This window comes from Pungitius pungitius, chromosome 12 (genome assembly GCF_949316345.1).
Source record: "Pungitius pungitius chromosome 12, fPunPun2.1, whole genome shotgun sequence".
In the NCBI taxonomy this organism is placed as follows: domain Eukaryota; kingdom Metazoa; phylum Chordata; class Actinopteri; order Perciformes; family Gasterosteidae; genus Pungitius; species Pungitius pungitius.
The window spans coordinates 12524202-12547141 of record NC_084911.1 but is presented as its reverse complement, the minus strand read 5'-3'; the positions used below and the strand labels follow the sequence as shown (position 1 = coordinate 12547141).

Below are 22940 nucleotides of genomic sequence, written 5' to 3'. Positions count from 1 at the left end.
GCGTTGGCAAATGCGATCAAAGAAATATTATATGGTAAACATGTGTTACGTCTACTTCAGTCTCACTTTTTTATTTTTACACGAACACACACACCTTTACTTTTAAAATGGTGAGTAGATCAATTTTTTTAATTTTAAAAAACTAAAAGCGTAATTCTTAACATCTGACTAACTTACTATTTTTTCTTTCAGCGGTTCTTAAATTCAACCTCCTAAGAAAACTGCGTGTTTGTGTGTGTGTGTGCACACTGGTTATGACACAAGTCATCTCAGCGGGCTGTTACTGGTTACTGGTTACAGTACATTTGTTGTCTCTGTTGGATTGCTACTCTCACTCGACCACACTGATACTGGATGTAAAGTGGAGCAAGTCTCAATCCATTTAAAGACCATGAAGATTGGTTTTTGAATTTGAATTTTAACATTTAATATTGTTGTGCACAACAGGACACTTAAAAGGAACTTTTTCGATTCACTGAAAATCTACTTGTGATAGTGATTCATATTTCATACAACTTGTTCATACAAGCGATAAACATGTCATTATGAGTAACAATTGTGTCTCTTAGCAGATCTTTAAAGAAGTCAGTTTGAAGTCCCCAGCAATTTTGATGTAGCTGATGATGTCCATGCCGCCACGGTTGGGAAACTGTACTTCATGTCCATCAGGAAGGTCCACTTCAAACATGTCTCCAGTCAGCTTCAACACCATCTAAAACAGAAAAGATCAAATCTTTCATTTTCAGCAGAATTGTATCTCAAACATTTCCAACCAGGAAATTTCTTGTAATTAGGGTGAACGGAAACAAAAGCAATCCTTGCTAAACCTTTCACAGCTTTTTTTCTTTTGTTACACAATACACACTTTGTCACTTAGATTGTCTCACCCTAACGTCTTTGCCCCTGTGTAGGGAGTTGTGTATTTCACGTTTCTCACTGCCCCAACAACCATCGGCCTTTGAGTTGCAAACAAGGACGGCTCCGTCTGTGTTGTCATGGAAACGAGGGTTGAAGTGCAGGGCCAGGTCCTCTGCACCACAGCCGAGATCAATCTCGAATCTGAGTGGATCACAGATTATGCGATGATATTAAAGTGTCAGCACAGCATAAAGATCACCATTTATCACAAATATAATACCAAACAAATGTTATCAGTTTGGTTGTCCCACCTCTCAGCATCATGCAGAATTACACCCTTCACTTTCAGCTGATCTCCAGCTCTTATATTCACATTCTTCAACTCAAGTTGCTGAAAAACACATTAGTGCAGTTTGGGTTTAAAAACATTTGAATTAGAAAAACAAAAGTCAGGCGTTAGAATGGTATTTTTATTCTAAACTTTACAGAAGCAAAAATAAAATAGAAGCAGTAGTCAAAGTTACCATGCTGATTTTGGGGGCTGTCGTCGGTGGACAAATGGAGGTAAGAGGATGTTCTCGGCACACAAGCAGTCGTCTTCCTTAGAAGACAAAAAGAAAGGAGGCTGACTGCGAAATTTTCCCCCAATTTATAGTGTCAAATACCATGGATTCAGTCAAAGGTTGTTTTACTGATACACATTGGCCTGTTGATCATCACGGAAACCAATAAGCCCTTTATATGCAGATTGCCTGCTTTATTTAGTCAAATAGATAAAGTACTCATGCCAAGATCTATTTAAATATGTGTTGATCGGAAGCCATTGTGTATGTTGAGGAAGGTCAGCAATATATTACGGATTACTTTGAGCAAAAACAATACAATACCATATTGTACCTGTTAACTTGATCCAATGAGTTAATGAACTGTGTCATGCTTGCTCTCTATCATTAATAATAAATAATAAAACATTATTAAAAAATAGCTATATTTTATTAATTCTAACGTTCTTTTCCACAATAAAAAAATATTAAAGGCTCTCATTTATAACGAATGGTGTATTTTATTTTCAAATATTCCGCCGAAAGTACTCATGTCTGCATTAACGCTCTTTATTAATGAACTGAGTTGCAGTTCCAGGATACCGCCACTAGAGGGCAGCCTTGTGTTGATCACGATTGTCACAGGGCAACATTTCAATAAAATTACGACAATTAACTAATGATTTGTAGTTCAAGATATAGTCCACTGGAGGGCAGTATGTATAAATACGACTAAAATGCATGCTAGCAGTAGCAGTGCTAACTTGTGTAGCAACTCAACAATAACTGGTTTTCCTTGTTTTTGTCGGAACGGCACGAAACGTGTATTTTATGATACACGTGATTACTTTTTGTGAACCTTCTGTTATTTCATTTCGGATATTTTGTTTGGCACTGGAGTTTGAAAGTACTACCTAATATTTACACCAACATTTATTGATGTCTCTGCTATTCTGAAAAATTCGGTCTTTCTCTACAACAACTTCCGCAATTCTTCCGGAAGTGACAAAAGAAAGTAAATAGAGGAACTACAACTGGATCCAGAAATAGATATTTGCGACTAAAGGGAGCGATTTAAAAAAAAACACTTTGTGCTGTGTTTGCATAACAAGGGACATTTTGATGCCAAACTAGTTCAGAGTCAAATACAGGTAACGCGTTAATGGCGTAACGTTATGTTTCCTCTTCCATTTCCAAATAGCCCACCGTTACACAACGTTAGCAGCTAATGTTAGCAAGCATTTTTATTTTAGGTTTCGTAAAAATACACGTATCGGTCGTTAACTTGTACCGTATTGACTGTGGCACGTAGTTCAACTTTCATTACGCGTATTCAGACTCATTTAAATGGCCGTCATGGATTAACTTTAGTTCGCGTGCATTGAAACCAAAACAGCTGTTTGTTCACCGCTGCAGCAGCGACATGGACGCGTTTCCACTTACGGCTCCGCTCCATCAACCAGACCGGGACCATCTGCCTTTAGTATAGGATCATATCTGATACCAGAGTTGGATTTCCCACCGAAATGAGGTCACTTTAAATCACCTGTTCTGAGGGAGCGAATTAACATTAAACAGTCTTGTTGTTTCTGCACTGGTCTCATCAAACGTAACTGTAGAGTCACACCGTATTTAACTTAAAGGTTGTTGTTGTGATCGCTCACAGGTTCACAGCGACGGGTTGACGCTGTGCAGCAATGTTCACAGACATGGATTATGAATTAGAGGAGGACAAACTGTGAGTCACAATTATGTTTCTCCTTTCGGTTTCTTACTTATCAAAACATTTGGAGTCTGAGATAAACCCTTTTCCTCTCATTACTGAAATACATGAAAATGTAGGGTTTTGTACTATCAACTTGTACTTGTTTGAACGCAAAACATGGATCAACTAAATGCACCACATGTTCTCTGGTACAGGGGGATACCAACAGTACCAGGTACCGTGTGTTTGAAGAAAGATGCTAATAACCTGATTGGGATCAGCATCGGTGGAGGGGCTCAGTACTGCCCGTGTCTTTACATTGTCCAGGTATGTACACATCAATTGATTTGAACATTTCTGTAAAGTATTACATGTAAGAACATACAGTGGTTCTGTGTTGTTTGCACCTTTTTCAGGTGGTTTCTTGTTGCAGGTCTTTGATAACACCCCAGCAGCTCTGGACGGGACACTGGCAGCAGGGGATGAAATCACAGGCGTGAATGGGAAACCAGTGAAGGGAAAGACCAAAGTGGAGGTGGCAAAGATGATTCAAGCTGTACAGGTACACACATCTCCCACCAGGAAATGATCAGATGGCTCCTCAATGTTTTGGATATACAATACAGATTCATAATAATAACGCGCCACCACTAGTGACTACTTTTATTGAGTTCAAAAGTAAAATATAAGCACAAATGGAGATGGATAGATTGGTCTAGAAGAAATAAACAGTACTTACATTTATGCGTCCAACACTGCCTGAAGATTTATCAGCAAATTGTCCAAAGGTTTACTGATTGTGGATGTGAAGCTACCATCAGACTGCCAGGAGGGACTTTGCTGGCTTGGCAAGTTGTGCCGCAGAGTCTGGAACCGCAAGCGTTTAGTCAAACGTCACCAAGCCGGGTTGCTGTGTTTTTTTTGGCATCCATTGTTCTCCCCCCACAAAAATTCCATGACTTGGCTCGATTGCCTGATGCATAAAAGAAGGGGGTTCTTCTTGGGATTTAAAGATTTCCTATTCAGGACACATTATTGTGCATGTGAGTTTTATCGTCAGCGCCGTGGAGCCTGAATAGTTTGCACAGGAGCATCACACAGTGTATTAGATTACATCAATGTATTTGAATGGTTTCATTTTAGATTTATCTCAAATTCAATGAATGGCATATATACTTTGTCACCTAGAAATGGTCTGCTTTTAAATACAACATTTTTGCTGTACAGGTGAAACTCGAAAAATTAGAATATCATGCAAAAGCTCATTACTTTCAGTAATTAAAAGGTAACTTAAAAGGTGAAACTAATATATTAGTATATATATATATATATATATATATATATATATATACACTCACCGGCCACTTTATTAGGTACCCCATGCTAGTAACGGGTTGGACCCCCTTTTGCCTTCAGAACTGCCTCAATTCTTCGTGGCATAGATTCAACAAGGTGCTGGAAGCATTCCTCAGGGAGTTTGGTCCATATTGACATGATGGCATCACACAGTTGCCGCAGATTTGTCGGCTGCACATCCATGATGCGAATCTCCCGTTCCACCACATCCCAAAGATGCTCTATTGGATTGAGATCTGGTGATTGTGGAGGCCATTTGAGTACAGCGAACTCATTGTCATGTTCAAGAAACCAGTCTGAGATGATTCCAGCTTTATGACATGGCGCTTTATCCTGCTGAAAGTAGCCATCAGAAGTTGGGTACATTGTGGTCATAAAGGGATGGACATGGTCAGCAACAATACTCAGGTAGGCTGTGGCGTTGCAACGATGCTCAATTGGTACCAAGGGGCCCAAAGAGTGCCAAGAAAATATTCCCCACACCATGACACCACCACCACCAGCCTGAACCGTTGATACAAGGCAGGATGGATCCATGCTTTCATGTTGTAGACGCCAAATTCTGACCCTACCATCCGAATGTCGCAGCAGAAATCGAGACTCATCAGACCAGGCAACGTTTTTCCAATCTTCTATTGTCCAATTTCGATGAGCTTGTGCAAATTGTAGCCTCAGTTTCCTGTTCTTAGCTGAAAGGAGTGGCACCCGGTGTGGTCTTCTGCTGCTGTAGCCCATCTGCCTCAAAGTTCGACGTACTGTGCGTTCAGAGATGCTCTTATGCCCACCTTGGTTGTAACGGGTGGTTATTTGAGTCACTGTTGCCCTTCTATCAGCTCGAACCAGTCTGGCCATTCTCCTCTGACCTCTGGCATCAACAAGGCATTTCCGCCCACAGAACTGCCGCTCACTGGATGTTTTTTCTTTTTCGGACCATTCTCTGTAAACCCTAGAGATGGTTGTGCGTGAAAATCCCAGTAGATTAGCAGTTTCTGAAATACTCAGACCAGCCCTTCTGGCACCAACAATCATGCCACGTTCAAAGTCACTCAAATCACCTTTCTTCCCCATACTGATGCTCGGTTTGAACTGCAGGAGATTGTCTTGACAATGTCTACATGCCTAAATGCACTGAGTTGCCGCCATGTGATTGGCTGCTTAGAAATTAAGTATTAACGAGCAATTTGAGTGACTTAAATTGACCTAATAAAGTGGCCGGTGAGTGTATATATATATATATATACTGTATATATATATATATATATATATATATATATATTATAGCCATAATCATCAAAATGTTATCAAATAAAGGCTTGAAATATCTCACTTGGCTATATAATATATTAGTTTCACCTTTTAAGTTGAATGAGTAATGAAGTAATGAGCTTTTGCACGATATTCAAATTTTTCGAGTTTGACCTGTATATCTGTGGATGGTGTTTTCACAGGGAGAAGCCGTGATCCACTACAACAAACTGCAGGCAGACCCCAAACAGGGGAAGTCACTGGATATAGGTATCGCCTCTATTAGTCGTGGTTTATTTACCTGCAGGTGGATTGTGTGTTGTTATGCTCTGAGTTGCTTCCTACCTCTTTAACACAATAACTTTTTCCCAGTAAACACACCTACTTTGTGTTTCAGTGTTAAAAAAAGTCAAACATCGCCTGGTAGAGAATATGAGCTCAGGCACAGCAGATGCTCTCGGACTCAGCAGAGCTATTCTTTGCAACGGTGGGATTATTGTTATTGGTATTCTGACCACACTCTTTATGCATTCCTACATTTGAGTGGATGGATCAACTCACGTGGATTTACTTTAATAGATGGACTGGTCAAAAGACTGGAGGAGCTGGAGAAAACAGCAGAGCTCTATAAAGGTAAATAATAAAACAACTCCAAAGCTGCCAATCAATGGACTAAAGTATTTTAGCACAGTGTGAAAAGTAAAGAAACCGACACTGATGTTTTGATGTGATGCACATGTGATGAAATGTGTTCCTGCAGAGATTCAAACCTACGTCTCATTGCTGTGTTTTCTCGTAGGCCTGATGGAGCACACAAAGAGACTGCTCAGAGCTTTCTTTGAGCTTTCTCAAACTCACAGAGGTGAGTCGCTCGGTTCAAAATTGCAATCTCATTCTGTCTGAGCTTTCGAGTGCGGCGCATCTGACTCGAAAATCTGCCCCTCCAGGGTTTGGCGATGTCTTCTCAGTCATCGGGGTGCGCGAGCCGCAGGCTGCAGCCAGCGAGGCTTTCGTGAAGTTTGCCGATGCCCACCGCAGCATCGAGAAGTACGGTATTCAGCTGCTGAAGACCATCAAACCTGTGAGTACTGATCCAAGTCTCATTGTCCTCTCCCATCAAACTGATTCTACTCATTTTCTTATTAACGGTTTGGAACGAGAGGTTATGCATCACGGCTGTGTGCATCTCTCGTGTGGATCTCATGACCCCTCCACACACCCTGTCTTTCAGATGCTCCATGACCTGAACACGTACCTGCACAAGGCCATACCCGACACGAAGCTCACCATCCGCAAGTACCTGGATGTGAAGTTTGAATATCTGGTAAGGCAGCGGCACTCACGGTGTCCTCAGTAGTGGTTCAGTTCAATGTCCTTCTACAGACAGACTGTAAGAATTCGTTGTGTCTTTCAGTCGTATTGCCTGAAGGTGAAGGAAATGGATGATGAAGAATACAGCAGTATTGTGAGTTCTCCTTTTCATTATGTAGATGAATTTTAGTGGTTGCTTTCATCTCTCGGAGGATTCCTTCACTCGTATTATCTGAAGCCGTATTATCTTCCCTCAGGCCATGGGAGAGCCTCTGTACCGAGTCAGCACCGGCAACTATGAATACCGCTTGGTGCTGCGCTGTCGGCAGGAGGCCCGCGCGCGCTTTGCCAAGATGAGGAAGGACGTTTTGGAGAAGATTGAGCTGCTGGACCAGAAACACGGTCCGTTGATATTTGTTGGGCTTTTTTTCAGCTGTTATTTTTGATTTACCTGATAGCAGAGGGGAACAGTGCTGCACCGTTACGTCTGTATGATCGGTTTCTCCATTCACCCGGAATGAGACCATGTCTGTCCCTCACGCCCCATGTCAAGCACATTTTAACAGTGTCAGTTGTTCACTTAAATCTGTGTTTTTCGAGAGGAATTCAGACACTTGGATGTCTATTGTTTTTTTGTTTTGTCTGCAAAAATCGACGAAGAAATGTAAAGATATTGTTACGAAAAACTGAAAAAGATAATGTGAAGATGAATTCTGCTCAAGGGCGGCCATAGCAGCCGTTATAGCTTATGTACGGACATTTAGTAATTTCATCTCATGTCCCTCAAACACAAAACTACACAGTAAAAATATAACCCTTTTCTCCCACCTTTTTCTAACTATTTTAGCTGATTCTCTTCCTATTCTTTGTTTTTAATTTGTGTCAACACTTGCTCTGAGTTCACTAACAGACTGTCCTCTCTGTCCCCTACAGTCCAGGACATTGTGTTCCAGCTGCAGCGCTTCGTCTCAGGCATGTCCCATTACTATGACGAGTGCTACGCCGTCCTGAAGGAGGCGGATGTCTTCCCCATTGAAGTGGACCTCTCTCGCACCACCATCAACTACGGCAGCCAGTCCATGTCCTACGCCGGAGATGAGGAGGACGAGGAGGAGGAGGAAGAGGGAGGAGAGGAAGGAGGGAGCAGTACAGAGAGACAAGCAGAGAATGGCGCTGAGAAACTCATCGATGATGAATGACAATGTGTGCGTGTGTGTGTGTGTGTGTGACAACTGTTCTTCACTTGCATTTAATGTCAATGCACCCACTAAGCAGCGGTCTTTGCGTTGGAGTAGAGCAGTTAAAATGGTGAATACTACTGAAGAATGGCTGCAATGATGCTGTATGTTCTTGTTTTGGTCATCAATCCTTCTCGGGATTCTCTCAAATTAACAGCTCTGCTTTGCATTTATTGTCCTTCTTTTGACTGTAAAACTTTCTCTTTAATGTCTCCTCCACAAACGAGGGCCTTGCTTAATGACTGAGAGACACTACTAACAGATGTCATTTGTGGTTGAATCTGAACGCTCTGGAGAGGGTTTAATGCGGCAGAATAGGTTTATGAAATCATGACATTTTGAGATTATGAAGTGTGCCTTCTTCGCTCTCAGTGAAGCCTAATAGGCTGCGTGTCAATGTGCATATTGTTGAAGTTATATCTTGATATTTACTTTGTTTTTTTATTTTCTTTCCTACAAAAATATTTTGAACATTGATTTATTTAGCTAGCTTAAATGTTATATTGTGGTTAAACATAAAACTTTCTCCTCGGTTTAAACAAATGGTAATTGACACTACTTGATATCATCTGAAGGTAATGTTTAAGATAACATCTAAAGGAAGTTTGTAATATGAAGCTGTTACACTCCTTTAACTCCCTATCATATGCTTCACAGGCAGAGCCTGCAACTTGCCACAGTGTCTAACTCTGAAACGCTTGACAACCAAAGTATTTTATTTTGTTATTCAAACTTTCACCTATTGCAAAACTGCATGTTTCAATGTCAAATGAGCGTTTTCTTGTAACAGAGCTGAATGACAGCATGTCTTCTTTTCATTCTGCCAATGACCTTGGTAGTGTTTCTGCTTTTAAAGAGAGAGGTATTGGACACAAACCCTCACAGAGCATCATAGTTAATGAAACAACACAAACATGGCATGTAAATAACTGTACAAAGGGAAAAGGTGTAACAACTGTCATTTTCATTTTCCATTTAATTTATCTAATTATAATTTATATAAAAAATATTTAAAACATGTTTAGAGAATGTGATTCTATTTATAGTCAATATAAAAGACTCTTCTGTCTCGTGTTGCCTTCAGGAGGATAAGATGATATGATTTACTATTGGGAGCATCGCATCAGATAACACTATCCTGCAGTCACTCAACCACACGGTGTTGAAAATAAACAAAAAACATCTTTTGTTTGTTGTCTTTTCCTGAATAATTGGTGTAATGGCAATCTCTTTGCCATCATGCACAGGTAGGAAGTTACTACGCAGACACAAAGATTTTCCAGCGGTTATTGCAGTTGAGATTTTTGATTTATAGCAGTTGAGTAGAAACAGATGAACATACCGGTTGATTTTGCTCTGTGGTCTGGTGAGAACTGTGTGTGCTCCCCCTACCTGTGCCTCCCACTTCCTGTCACCTATGCCCCTTTTATACACCCATGTGCATCTAATCACTGCCACCTGGTGGCCAAAATACTAATATTAATCTATCCAAACAAAATAAGATATATCACCAATGAACATGAATGGCTCCTACAATTGGAACGTATTGAATGAGAAAAAGCTTGTATCACGCATTGAAAACCACCTGCAGAGTATTATAAATTGTTACTTTGGGTTATCTTTCGGCCACACAGCCCCAGTGGCCTAATGGATAAGGCACTGGCCTCCTAAGCCAGGGATTGTGGGTTCGAGTCCCATCTGGGGTGAATGCTTTTTATTTCTTTTGTGAAATTGGTAGAAAATGAATCGAAAAGTTGTTTTATTGCTTCTGACTTGTAGTGCAAAGTCTTAATTTTCAATTGCAGTAACAAATCCCTCCCAGAGGACATGGTGTTACTCCCCTTCCTTCAGCTCAGCAGCCAATGAGGAAACGCTGCGCTCAGTTTACTCTCAGGTTTACTTGGACTTTCCTTCCTCCACAAATCGGACTGAGCCACATTTGAGCGATCCGCGTCTCTTTTCTGCTGTTTTCCTGCTTTTAACGGAATTTACGGAGCAATGTTTTTATTAAAGAGGCTGTGCGTCCTCCTGTTATGTTCTGTGGCAACGACCTCTTCTGCTGACAGTAAGTACGCGAGTGGATACGAAATCACGGGTCGTTGTGTCATGATCGATTCAGGATTTAACATATAACAAGTTCGCTGTAGATATTGTGTATAAATGTGACGGACTATGTTAACTACTGTGATTTAAGCAGTGACTGAAATAACCGCTTGAGCTGAGTAGCCTGTTTTCTTTAGCTGTTTAAGATTAAGGGGAAATCCCCACACTCAGGACATGTTTAGCTTTGACCTTCACCTTTCTATACTTAAATCTGTTTCAAAAGATGGAAATAGGTCAGCATTTGGACGGCAGAAGAGGAGAAACACGGAATTCAGACATACAGACTGGGATATTTTTAGTGAACATGCAGACATGTTCCTTAGTAGATGTTTCTCAAGCCGAGAAAACAATGCTGCCATGTCATTAGTAAAGACATTAGACATCAGGAGATCTACTGCACATAGGACTATATTCTAGTCAATATCCCCTAATCAATATGGTTCTTTACCTCCAGCTGTCTATTTGACAGTTGTGACCTTGTATAGATATTTTGTTTTGTTCATGACCTCTTTCTGCAATGCTGTATGATGTATTACCAGAGATGACAGCAGCCACCGTGTACTGGGACCCCCAACACAAGGTCGTCCTGCTGAAGGAAGGGGTTCTGGAGAAGGAAGGAGATGCATACGGTTATCTGAACGACACCCTGTCAAGTACAGGCTGGAGTGTCCTAGAGATCCGTGCTGGGTACGGGGAGACCCCTGAAACCGATGAGGTGACCTTCTTCTTGGCTGGATACCTTGAAGGCTTTCTCACTGCCCAGTAAGTGTGATGAATGTGCTGTCATGCTTACTTTTCCTCTCCTGTCTTCATCATTTTACAAGAAGTTTATCATCTAATAAACACAACAGATATCATTCTGGTGATTGGTTGGTTAGTATGTTAATCAGTAGGGTGTGTTCAGAGAGAGACATGTTGTTTTGACATTGTAAAATGCTTCGTATTTGTCATTCTGAAGTATTTTTGTATTGATTCAATCCTTTTCTCCCCAGGCAGATGATGGACCACTATGCCAACATGTATCCACAGCTGATCCACGACCCAAAGATCCTCAGCCCAGTTCAGAGTTTCATGGCGTGAGTCTATTCCGTTTTCCTGCTAAAGTCACATGCACGACACAATCTCTCATATCCTCTTTTTCAGAGTTGTTCAGTTTTGCTCAGACTTGGGCCAGATATTTACCCTCTGTAATGTTTCCATAATGGCAGGTAGTCCATTCCTGAAATTTAAAACATTGTACAATTGAGCAGGAAAAATAGAGCAGAGAAAAGCTTTGGATTGTTTTGATAGTACAACATTTTTCCTCAGTCCAAGACCTCAGTGTTTGGTTCTTTGCTTTTATGGGTGTAGTGGCCATTTGTCCTACGTATCCTTGATCTAAGGCCACTGATGCACCTAGTTTGACGTCTTTAACTCAGAAAAAAGAGTGTTGTCCAGGCGGTGTTTTCTTGTTGCTTGTTTGTTTATTTTTAACCAAAAAACATAACATAAAGTGAACTGCTTTCCTATGCACTGTCTAACTGTTAACTGCTTCACTGTTTCACCTGTTTCACTGCTGTACCTGTAACTGTAACTGGTAAAAACCTATTTGTCACCCCGGTGCATGCTGGTCCCACCTGGCTATGCCTTTAAGTAACCTCCAGGTGCCCGCTGCATTACCCAATTAGTGATCCCGCTACCCAAACAATCAAGAAAAATATATTTAAAGAATATATAACTAAATTATAGCTCCTACAATGGGTTTTACAGTAAATATCTATAATGTCCCTTTTGGGCACGTAGGAAACAAGATGCATGGACCAGAGAGCAAGTCAAACTGAACAAGAGCTCCGACCCTCTGTGGAAGCATGCAGGCTTCATCGTGGCTCAGATGGATGGACTGCAAGCAGGAGTCGCACACTGGGCGAAGAAACAGGGAAAACCGGTGAGAAGGACCCATAACGCTACCATTAGCTGACCATTGCAATTTAACTCCAGCATTGAAACCCTTTGGGATATATTTATTTACATCAGTAGAGAAAACATATCTAAGAAAAACCATTTAAAAATACATACGCAAAACGTATAAATCAATGAGGACGATACAGAACAATCCACTGCAACTGTTCATATTCAGATCTTAGTGTGTGCATATGTCAAAATAAAACATAGCAGTGTCCAAATTAAAAATAAATATATCTAAAGGGAATAATCTTATGGAGATTATAAATTCCACTGTAGTATCCATATAATTGCTTTAAATACTGTTCTGCCAAGTGATGGGTTGTTGTTGGGCCATAAAGTTAATGGATCACAATTGTAAGAAATAGCTCTTAATGGCTCATGATTTCAGTATTTTTAGGAGTCATTCTTCAATTGTTAGCTGTCTCACTATAAAAGCAACGCTACTACTCACTTTCCTTTTCTGACAAACTGTCCACCTGGCCTCCTTCACATAGCCGCTGTCGCTGTTTGCCGTCCAGTTCCTGAACGCAGTGGGAGACCTGCTGGATCTCATCCCATCCTTGGTCCCCACCTCCAACCCTCCACTCAGAAACTTCAAACTTCCAGGGATGGGACACTGTTCTGCTCTCATCAAGGTCAGAGGTCAAACATGTACAGTCATTTAGCCCCTTTCAGCTCCTGTGCACAATATGCATCTTGCATTAGTAAACTATCAGCTTTCCTTAATTGTACTAAACTTAAAAACAACACAAAAGACCACCACACCACCGTGCCACCTTCTGTCTTTGTATTAGTGAAGAATTTAGACTATAAATATGGAGGACTAAAAGTGCCACAATTAAATAAATAAACACATCATTAAATAATTGCTTAAATGTGTCATTAATTAATTAAAAATAGAATTAAATACATAAATGTGTTAATACATGTGTCATTAATTAATTCAAATACAGATTCATGTTATGTAAAATACATATCCTACTTATTTCACTATTTACATTTACATTTCATGATCCTGCGTTGCAGTGCTTCATGAATTACTTAAAACTGTCAAACTGACCCATCAAAAGTTGGTAGGCGGAACCTAACGCCTGATTGGTTACCCTGTGTATCAAGTCAAGACAAATCAATTCCGGATACTGGATTGATGCAGAGCTACTAAACGACTGAATCCATCCACCCCACCGTGGACAACAAATCTCCACCTGTTGCAAACACATGAATTGTAATGAAACATCTAGAAAGATGTTTATCTGCTAATATCACTGACCTGATGAGCTTATGGTGGCCATCTATATGCCACAAAGAGTTTGGGCCAGGAACAAAATACTGCCGTGGCCAGGTACTCTACCAAAGCAATGGATCAGACTGGATTCGCGTTAGCCCCGCCCACTGACTTTGATGGGTCAGTTTGACAGTTTTAAGTAATTCATGAAGCACTGCAACGCAGGATCATGAAATGTAAATGTAAATAGTGAAATATGTATTTTTTATAAAATGAATCTGTATTTTAATTAATTAATGACACATTTAAGTAATTATTTAATTGTGTATTTATTTACTTAATTGTGGCACTTTTAGTCCTCCATATATAAAAGGGATCTTTCCTCTGCGACCGCCAACATACCAGGAAAACCGGGCGCAGTGCTCCCAGAGACCCGGCGGTGTATCAGAGAAAGTGTGCAGATTCCTGTGACATAAAATATTTTATGCATCACTTGTAGCTTAAAATGATTCAAGTTATGATTACAACGTATTTGTTCTCCATCAATAGCGTACCTATTTACTTACATTATTGTTCTTACTGTTTGTGCCATGTATTTCATTTTTAAAATGAACATTACACATTAGATTATGTAGCTTCACCAGCAGGAATTCAATTACTTACAAATTACTTCATTGAACTCATAGTAATTGATTAATTAAAGTCAACAATCTCCTGTTTCTTTATTTCTTTCTGCATATTTGGGCACTGCCACATTTACGTTCTGTAGGAGCTTTTTTAAGTTAATATTTAAACTGAAAACAAAGATGACATTTTTGTTTAATGGCAGGCATTCAATTGAAAACTCAAACTATTTTACATGGATTTATTGAAATATTCCTGTAATTTACTGAAATGTTGTATGATTGGTCCACACCAAACAGCCTTAGGGTGAGAAAGCTTAAAGATGACGCACTGCCGCATTCACGCAGATGGTAATTTGAGTCTAGGCACTTAGGTGCAGTGTCAAAAGCTGATTCCCTGTTACACCCCAAGTCCTTTCTGCTGACACAAGGTACCACGTTGACAATGGAGTCCTAACTCCACACCCGACGGTTTTCTTACCCTCTCCCCCTCCAGATGATGCCCGGCTTTGAGAACCTCTTGTTTGCCCACTCCAGCTGGTACACCTACGCTGCTACAATGCGGATCTACAAACACTGGGATTTCCACATCACTGAGCCCCACGCAGCCACCGGGAAACTGTCCTTCAGCAGCTACCCTGGTATGACGACCCCAGAGCATCTCCATGGCGACAGTTCTTCATCGACAGCGAGGAATCGGAGCGATTTGCAATCAGTTTTCCACAAAACTGGCTTGTTTGTGAAGTATGCCTTTAATGGTCTCTGCTTCATCCTCTTCTTCAGGGTTCCTTGTGTCTCTGGATGACTTCTACCTCTTGGGCAGTGGTCTGATGATGACCCAGACCACCAACAATGTCTTCAACACCTCCCTCTTTGGGACAATCACTCCCAACAGCCTCTTAGCATGGCAGAGGGTCAGGCTGGCTCACAGTCTGGCAAAGACCGGAGAAGAGTGGGCAAAAACATTCTCCATGCACAACTCTGGTTAGTAGTTATATATTCTGACCCATGCGCCGCTATCAACTATTCTAAAAGAGACAAACCAATTCAACATGAATCATTGAACAAATCACTAAAACAAAGTTAAATCATGGTGAGTCAGTATCGGTTGGTTGGAGGTGGAGCCGGAAAGACGTGGAGTCACCAACCTCCTCAGCCTCTGGCTCTACTTGTGTAGGCACCTACAACAACCAGTACATGGTGTTGGACAGGAGCCGAGTGAAGCTGGGCCATAGTCTGGATGACGGCGCTCTGACCGTGGTGGAGCAGATCCCAGGCCTGGTGGAGTACTCTGACCAGACGCAGGCTCTGCGCAGAGGTGACCACAGGTCATTCCATCCTGTTCTTCTACAGAAGTTATTTCATTTGAACGTTTGAAGAGTTTGACTTTCCTTCTGCCTTCGTCGACCGAAGGTTATTGGCCGTCCTACAACGTTCCTTTCCACCACAAGATCTACACGCTGAGTGGTTATGGTGAAATGTGGGAGGAGTATGGAGAAGACTTCTCCTACGATCTCTGTCCCAGAGCCAAGATCTTCCGTCGTGACCAGGCTGAGGTCAAGGACCTGGACTCCTTGAAGCACATTATGAGGTTTAATGGTGTGTGGCTCTGTCTCCTCGGAAGTTTCTCATTCAATTGGTTCTCCATATTGACTTGAACCTGCTTTTCTTATGTTTTTTGTAAGATACAAACAAAGCCATCAACATGTTAATAGAATGAACGTGCTTCCCCACGTAATCATGAAGCATCGTCAATCATAGTCATCTTGATCCAACATTTTGTCTTACCAGCAGAGGAGAGGACTATTTAATGTTCCCATTGTTGTTTGTCTGGTGTTTTTCAGACTACAAGAAGGATCCATACTCCAAAGGGGACCCCTGCAAGACCATCTGCTGCCGTAATGACCTAAAACCAGTGCACCCTACTCCGGGAGGTTGCTATGACACCAAGGTACCCCAGACCTCACATTAATAGACATCGCTTGTGGATTCAAATGCCTTTGAGCTGAGTTTTGATCTGGTTGCTGCTCTCTTTGCAGGTGACAGATTTCCACATGGCTGGGGACTTTCGGGCAGAGGCAGTGAACGGGCCAACGACCCAAGACGGACTCCCGCCTTTCTTATGGGATAAATTCAGCAGCATCAGCCACCAGGGTTTGCCGCAGTACTACAACTTTACCTTCATCCCGATGCAGCCGGTTCTCTTTGAGCCATGAGGTGTGTTTGTGAGTGAGATGGACAGAGGGAGGTTCTGTGTGTCTGATGCCTTCTGTGGAGATAATGATGGGAGTCAACGGTACAATCTGATGTTTCTTTTGTGCTTCTCACGTCTTTCTATACACTGATTATTTTTGTTTTAAGTCTCAAAGTTACAATCCCCTTGATCCCCATTTTTATTCTCATGGCGGCAACCATGGCAACAAGTGGTAAATGCAGTTGTGTCTTCCGATCTGACATTTTGTGACAGACACACAGTTCCTAAGACTGTGAGTTCAAGGGCTTTCATCACTGGACCGAAGGCTCAATCCCTATTGTGTAACCTCATTCTGTGATAGTCACTTAACAGAAATGTATTGAAAATTGCGTCCCATCATCTGTGTTTTTACATTTTAAATGTTTTGACTAACAGTACCTCCACCCACCTGATAAAATGCAGGATGTCAACCTGCCAATTAGAGTTAAACTCAATATATGTCCCCCATGTGCGTTATTTAATTTGGAACAGTTTTTTTTTTATACCTTCAGCCATTTGTGCCTTAATCACTGAAAGCGACTTGTTTATTTTATAATATACTGAATGAATGCACTAAATCATTAAAGAGATCTAATCTTTATTGAAATGTTTGAATTTCTTCGTACATACAAACATCATTTCAATCATTAATGTCTAAATCAGTACAATGTCATACTCAGGGCGGTGATCTCTCTTGATGTTATTTGTATTCAGATAATTATACTGCGCAGGAGGAAAATATCTCAGGTTGAAATATTTATTACAATCCTGAGTTTCATTTGTAATACTTGTAAATACCATCTGTGTTAATGTAGTTCTCTTTATTTGCTCATAATAGAAAAGTCCACTCCAATGACTGTATGAAGATTGTTTATTAAAAGAAATATAATACAAAAATGGATTTTTCTATCATTATGTATCAACATACTCTGGTATGAGCGATTCCATTTAAGCGACACAACAACAAAACCAACGTGGAAAGTAGTAATTGTTACAACGGTGCGTGTGGGCAGGCAGGGAGGGAGGGAGGACTCAGATGCAGGGTTTCCAAAAACAAGTGCTTCTTTAATGATTCCGACTACCGTGCACCAACAACATGCATCTACGAACAATGACGTGACAAGCGACACCAGGCACACCGGGCTTAAATACACAAGGGAGGTGCAGGTGATTGGACACAGGTGGAAACAATCAGAAAATCACAGGACACGGCAGGAAGTGAAGTTGCCCCAGGGATACCAGAAACATGAAACTACAAAATAAAACAAGACATGAGCCCAAACCGTGACAGTAATAAGTAAATAGTAAGTAAAACACACATCTATATTCATGAAAAATCAATGATTGTAAATCATGAAATTAAACTAAACCACAACAATCCAAAAAAAAGATGCAAATATTTCTATGAATGTCATATATCCTTCATACACAGTTTACACACTAATAAACTTCTTTACAAAAGCAAATAACTCAGCACAGTTTCATGTCTTCTCTGTTCAATAACTGTTCACATAAAAATTAAATCAGAATCAGAAATGTTTTTCTAGAGTGAAAATTGTATATTTATATGTATATATATATATTCCATATGTATGTACATATAGACATGTGCATATGTATATGTATTTATTATAACTCAAGTATTGCCGTGGTATCTTTTCTATTTAAATACATCAAAAATAATTAAAACAATACTCAAACACTATTTAACTGTTGGTGAATGAGGCTCAACGTATTTTAGAAAACCCAGGAGCTCATTAGAAGTGTACATAAACTATTGTTCGTGTCGTCTTACCTTTGCACGGTGTGAGGAGGTGTGGATGTGATGTCAGTGTGTAAGTCCTGTTTATTCAGAAAGAGATCAGGAGGCTGAACTCTTTCTGAATAAGTATGGACAGTGTTTACAAGCCCCTCCCCCTGCTTTTAAAGAAAAGTGATGTGATTCGATAACAATCAGAGAGCTCTGCAGGCAGTTTGATGGTTAATCAGTGATGTGAAATATTAAAGATAAACACTAACTGGCCTAACCTGTAATAAACAATAAAACCATGTGACTTCAAGGAAAAGTGTGTCTTTATATCGATCTAAGGGCGTTTTAGTGAAAAAGAAACCACTGTAGACCCAAAATGTGCAGATCAAAAATTCTCCCCCGACATATACATATAATATATGTATCTATGTATGTGTGTGTGTTTATATATGTGTGTATAGGAGCTGCAGAGAGGGGTAGATATGCTGCAGAGTCATTAGTTGGTTCCTGAGCTGGGGAGGTGAATGTAATGTAGTCAGTAGATCAGTTTGGAGCCACGACGGTTTTCCCTTGCGCCATAAAATAAAGGGACAACTTTGATTCAGATACTTTATTCTTTACAGTCTACCAAAACCTTCTTCTGATTGATGTAAACATCTTCCAAAGATAAAATAAACATTATCCATGGCACTTTAAAGAAAGTTAGGAAATATGGTCTGTGATTGTACACATATTTACACATCATCAAGATAAACTCTCCATGGAGCTTTGGTAGGTAATGTTACTCCATTGATGCTAACAGGTGGATACCAACTGGGAATTACTTGGGAATGGCATCTGAACATGCTTGGAAACGTCTTTGGTCATCAAGACCTAGAACATTCTTTAAAATTAAGAAGGGGGGAGGAAATAAAATATTTGTCTCATAGAATTTCAGAATGTGGGTCATTGATATTGTCACATGTGTTGAAGCTGGGTGACACATTTTCACTTGACTAACCACGGTTCCCAAGTCCAACGGGGAAAATGTGTCCAGTCCTTTTGGAATCAGGAACTACTTCATCGGAATTAGTGATTGTGACGACCCCTGCTGTGGAGGCAGCAGCTTCCCAGTGAGATTTAGGTTTGTGGGCTGGGTTTAGTGATTGAAGGCACTTGGGTATGGTGCCCTGAGATTAAAAGAGACACGTGGTTCATTCATTGACTCACGCTCTTCTCTCTCCAGCAGAATCCCATGGTATGGTAGTGCAGCCGCCGCCTAATCTTCGTTTTCTTTTTGCAACACACACATCTAACACTCTACCCTCATGCACATCCTACACTACTGATAAAACTGATGTTCAATTATATTCATTTTATATTGTATAGCCCAAAATCGCAAATTGCAAATTTGCCTCAGAGGGCTTTACAGTCTGTACACATGCAACATCCTCTGTCCTAAAAACCCTCACATCGGCACAGGAAAAACTCCCCAAAAAATGAAAAAACCCTTCCATGGGGAAAAAAGGGAAGAAACCTTAGGGAGAACGTCAGAGGAGGGATCCCTCACCCGGGGTGGACAGACTGTTCACATCCCATCTGTAATTTTTGATGATTTGCCCTATGTTAAATAAAGAATATGTTAAGCCGCTTTAAAACAGTGCAACTCCCATTTTGTCATGGCCCAAAGAGCCAGGTGGTGACAGCGATATAAGTTGGAGCCCATGGAGTGTAGTCATCAATAACTTCATGCCCAATAACTTTGATGACAAAAATCAAAATCGTTACGGTTTGTTTAAACCATGATAGTATTCAATTCTGACTCTAAAAATGAATCAATATGGATCCTGATTTGTGAGAAGTTGCGCAATATTAGTCAGGTAACTTTGTCAGCAACTTTACACTCGATCATGACCAAGCAAGTTTTTAATTCATGTTGTCCTTTATATTGAGACAGACTGAATGGGGCATCTTGTGGTAATAATTGTAGTCGACCTGCAGTTTCTATTTTTGCCTTTTAAGGCAAAGACGAATAAGCACAAAGCAGTGTTGTCGTCTACGTGATGAAAAACTACCACCAGCAAAAGGTAATTTAACTGAACAAAGCGAAACAAAATAAAGCACAAAACAGGAACAAAATAACAAAACAAAACAGCAGTGCTTCTAATTCCAGCCTGGACTTGGCGTTTCTCTCTACCTGGGCCGGCTCACACCTGGTTTGGGCCTCCCTGAGGCACCGGATCCGGAGCTCAAACCAAAAGCGTCACCAATGGCCAAATCATTTTTTCTAAAACACGGAGGATAAAACTACCCACTAGCTCCTCAGTGGGTTGTCAAACCAAACTCCGACACGGAAAGGCACAACATGCAGCCTGTAGTGTCATTATGTGCAGCCTTTATTTCCAGACTAATGGGTGAATCAGGAAGTAGGAGGGGCCTCGAGGCTACACCACCAACAAATGAATCAATAAACTCTCTTTACTTTAGAGCGAAGGTAGATTACCCATCATTCAATTTTCAATCCAAACTAAGGCGCTTGAAAGGTCATGACCTCTTTATTTTTTAAACAGACACATTAAGCTCTCTCAGCGTACCCCGGGGGACACACTAGTGATTCACCCTTTCCTCTGAAATGGAGGAAGTGAAACGTCTGTTAGGCACCGTGCATTCGTTTCAGAAACGCTCCCCTCACATCCCTCCCATGTGCCTCACGCTGATCGCTTGTCTGCTATACTTTTTGGGGTTTGTGTCACACACACAACTTCGGGGGAGGTTGACACAGGAGCAGGTCTCCACACTCCTCGCCCTGATTCAGAAATGGCCAAGCAGAACTGTCCTGCCGGCCAAAAGTGGGACAGTCTCGTCCGTACCTGTGTCTTAACAGAGTCCACAACTAGACCTGAACCAGGACCACCAACGGGTGAGTTATTCTCCCTTCTGCTTTTTTCATCTACCTCCTTCGCTCTCTAGTTTGACTCGACATCTCTGGTCACTTCATTTTGACTTCAATTTTTCTGACCATCTATAAATTGAGTGATGTGTTGTTTTCTCAAATAATTAGGAGATTACACCCGTGTACAGCTCCTGAATGTGCACTAATTAGAATAAAACAAAACCCACAGATACGTTTTTAAATCTTTCAAAGAAAAGGCAGAGAGTGATACAAAATCACTGTTGATCTTGTGCATGTTTATGTTTTTTTTATCCAACTGACTGACGTGGAGCTCACTGCGGTCCTGCTCCTTTAGGAACTACACAAACAATGCTGACAAATCCCAGTGCATGCTCATGTCCTAAATAACACACACAGATATATTAATGTCGGTGTAGTTGATCTTTCTGTTCTTTCTGTTCCCCACAGAGCGGCCTCTGGCTGAGGTGGTCCAGCTGAGATCTACGGCCCCCGCTGCCCAGGCCCACTCTGTAATGATGCTGACTCCGGCTCTGTGGGTATTTGTAGTGCTGGGCACTGTGGGGTCCATCGTGGCTCTAGCTCTGTGGTTTGTCATTTACAAACGACAGACCAGCACCTCGGGTAAGGATAAATGGCATTTATTTGATCTTATTCTTTAATTAAAGGCCAACGTATCACAGGCTCCTCAGGAGCTGAGGAGAGCGTTTCTTCAGGACTCTTTTAATCATCTTTTGGGGTCGCAGGCTGGCAGGTGATGAAGTGTGACGTTCATTACAGTAGAAACTGCACAGTTTCTGTTCTCTTCTCAGGCGCCCCCTGGGACAGCTCCACTCGCTCACCAGCTATTCTAGTTCACACACATCCTTTGGTTGGGTACGACTAACGGGGTCTCACACAACCTTGAAAACATAAAAACGGACAAAAAGGCTTGCAGAGAGGCCCTAACAGCCAAATAGCTTTCACTCAGTCACATACCAATGTTAAGAAGGAGTGTGGCCTAGTAGACAAAGAGACGTTATACTGCCCCCGTACAGCCAAATATTTAAAAGCTGCTAATGTCTGTGTGCATTATCTAGTTAAAACTTATTTAAAATAAGTTATGGGCTCATTATCTCTTTGTTTCTTGTGCAGATGAAAGCTTGGATCAGTAACTTTTGTGCTTCATTCCAACATGATCATGAACATAATTAGATTCTTCTGGAATGCAGTTCCTGTGCAGTCAATAAACTTTAGTAAAATGTCTTACAATAGACCTTTATCTACAGGACAATGAAGCATGTAAACCCACAGCTTGGAGGTATTCAGCTTAGCTCATTTACTGAAATACGCCATTGTTCTTTCAAACGTGACATAATGCAAAAGTCTTCTATTTGGTTTTTAATGTTTAGAGGTGTTGGCAATACATTTCATTTACGGTACGGTTGTGCATTGGGTTTTACGGTCGCAGCGGTGTGCGTTCATATCTATTGTTGATCAGGCAAAGCCTCGTCTGTGTGCAGATTGGATGTTCTCACTGTTTTGGAACGGTTTTACCTCGGCCGATTTCCTTTTGCCAGTAAAACAAGAATCTCTCCTACCTGGCTTCGAAATGAGGGTGTTTATATATATTATAGACAGAAATAGACATCCTTGTCAGCATACTGCAGTCGTAAAGGAAGTCTTTTGGCCCTCACAACACTTGTTTGAAATAAATCCAAGCAGTGTCTGAATATTTTAACCTAATTGATTGTTTATATAGTATATATGTGCATCTGGACTCAACTTGGATTTCTCGTCTGCAAGGTTGTGCATTTCTGCTTCTTAGAACATACCATGCACAGTAATGTATGACATCTGCTTCATTTCAGAAGGGTTATTGTCACTCGAAGCTTTGCACATTTGTATTTGAGGAGATCGTATTGCATAATATATTCT

General features: G+C 40.9%; 3 protein-coding genes and 1 non-coding gene across 7 annotated transcripts; 3 read left to right on the top strand and 1 right to left on the bottom strand.

Moving 5' to 3' along the window:
- Positions 1 to 252: 252 nt before the first annotated feature.
- LOC119220795 (galectin-2-like) lies at positions 253 to 3559 on the bottom strand. 3 transcript variants are annotated; one of them, XM_037477040.2, is made up of 5 exons: positions 3513 to 3559; positions 1383 to 1459; positions 1170 to 1249; positions 888 to 1059; positions 253 to 712 (listed from the first exon to the last, which is right to left on the bottom strand). In XM_037477040.2, exons 2-5 carry the CDS (start codon positions 1383 to 1385, stop codon positions 566 to 568), a joined length of 402 nt encoding a protein of 133 aa, XP_037332937.2. In that variant the 5' UTR covers positions 1386 to 1459; positions 3513 to 3559; the 3' UTR covers positions 253 to 565. The 3 variants fall into 3 exon arrangements, with proteins under 3 accessions (XP_037332937.2, XP_037332935.2, XP_037332936.2); XM_037477038.2 differs by lacking the exon at positions 3513 to 3559 and adding an exon at positions 2947 to 3052; XM_037477039.2 differs by lacking the exon at positions 3513 to 3559 and adding an exon at positions 2844 to 3052 and having other exon boundaries at positions 256 to 712.
- pick1 (protein interacting with prkca 1) lies at positions 2379 to 9439 on the top strand. The gene is made up of 13 exons (XM_037477037.2): positions 2379 to 2551; positions 3067 to 3138; positions 3321 to 3432; positions 3539 to 3667; positions 5910 to 5976; positions 6104 to 6193; positions 6286 to 6339; positions 6506 to 6568; positions 6654 to 6787; positions 6938 to 7030; positions 7121 to 7171; positions 7275 to 7419; positions 7951 to 9439. Exons 2-13 carry the CDS (start codon positions 3098 to 3100, stop codon positions 8214 to 8216), a joined length of 1245 nt encoding a protein of 414 aa, XP_037332934.1. The 5' UTR covers positions 2379 to 2551; positions 3067 to 3097; the 3' UTR covers positions 8217 to 9439.
- A 449-nt stretch (positions 9440 to 9888) lies between these two features.
- trnar-ccu (transfer RNA arginine (anticodon CCU)) lies at positions 9889 to 9961 on the top strand. Its single transcript has one exon. It is a non-coding gene; the product is annotated as a tRNA-Arg (tRNA).
- A 170-nt stretch (positions 9962 to 10131) lies between these two features.
- On the top strand, positions 10132 to 17265 carry plbd1a (phospholipase B domain containing 1a). 2 transcript variants are annotated; one of them, XM_062566283.1, is made up of 11 exons: positions 10132 to 10320; positions 10898 to 11120; positions 11351 to 11434; positions 12141 to 12282; positions 12797 to 12937; positions 14647 to 14791; positions 14934 to 15134; positions 15253 to 15468; positions 15564 to 15749; positions 15995 to 16101; positions 16190 to 17265. In XM_062566283.1, exons 1-11 carry the CDS (start codon positions 10254 to 10256, stop codon positions 16364 to 16366), a joined length of 1689 nt encoding a protein of 562 aa, XP_062422267.1. In that variant the 5' UTR covers positions 10132 to 10253; the 3' UTR covers positions 16367 to 17265. The 2 variants fall into 2 exon arrangements, with proteins under 2 accessions (XP_062422267.1, XP_037333290.1); XM_037477393.2 differs by having other exon boundaries at positions 10134 to 10320; positions 15328 to 15468; positions 16190 to 17264.
- The last annotated feature ends 5675 nt before the right edge of the window (positions 17266 to 22940 follow it).

Coding starts and splice junctions, on each gene's coding strand:
- plbd1a (XM_062566283.1), top strand. CDS start 10,254: ATGTTTTTATTAAAGAGGCTGTGCGTCCTCCTGTTATGTTCTGTGGCA. Junction 12,938..14,646: donor ACTGTTCTGCTCTCATCAAG/GTCAGAGGTCAA, acceptor CTCCCCCTCCAG/ATGATGCCCGGCTTTGAGAA. Junction 14,792..14,933: donor GTCCTTCAGCAGCTACCCTG/GTATGACGACCC, acceptor CCTCTTCTTCAG/GGTTCCTTGTGTCTCTGGAT.
- LOC119220795 (XM_037477038.2), bottom strand. CDS start 3,004: ATGAGACCAGTGCAGAAACAACAAGACTGTTTAATGTTAATTCGCTCC. Junction 1,060..1,169: donor ATTCTGCATGATGCTGAGAG/GTGGGACAACCA, acceptor TGATCCACTCAG/ATTCGAGATTGATCTCGGCT. Junction 713..887: donor ACAGGGGCAAAGACGTTAGG/GTGAGACAATCT, acceptor TTTCTGTTTTAG/ATGGTGTTGAAGCTGACTGG.
- pick1 (XM_037477037.2), top strand. CDS start 3,098: ATGTTCACAGACATGGATTATGAATTAGAGGAGGACAAACT. Junction 5,977..6,103: donor GGGGAAGTCACTGGATATAG/GTATCGCCTCTA, acceptor TTTGTGTTTCAG/TGTTAAAAAAAGTCAAACAT. Junction 6,569..6,653: donor GCTTTCTCAAACTCACAGAG/GTGAGTCGCTCG, acceptor CTGCCCCTCCAG/GGTTTGGCGATGTCTTCTCA.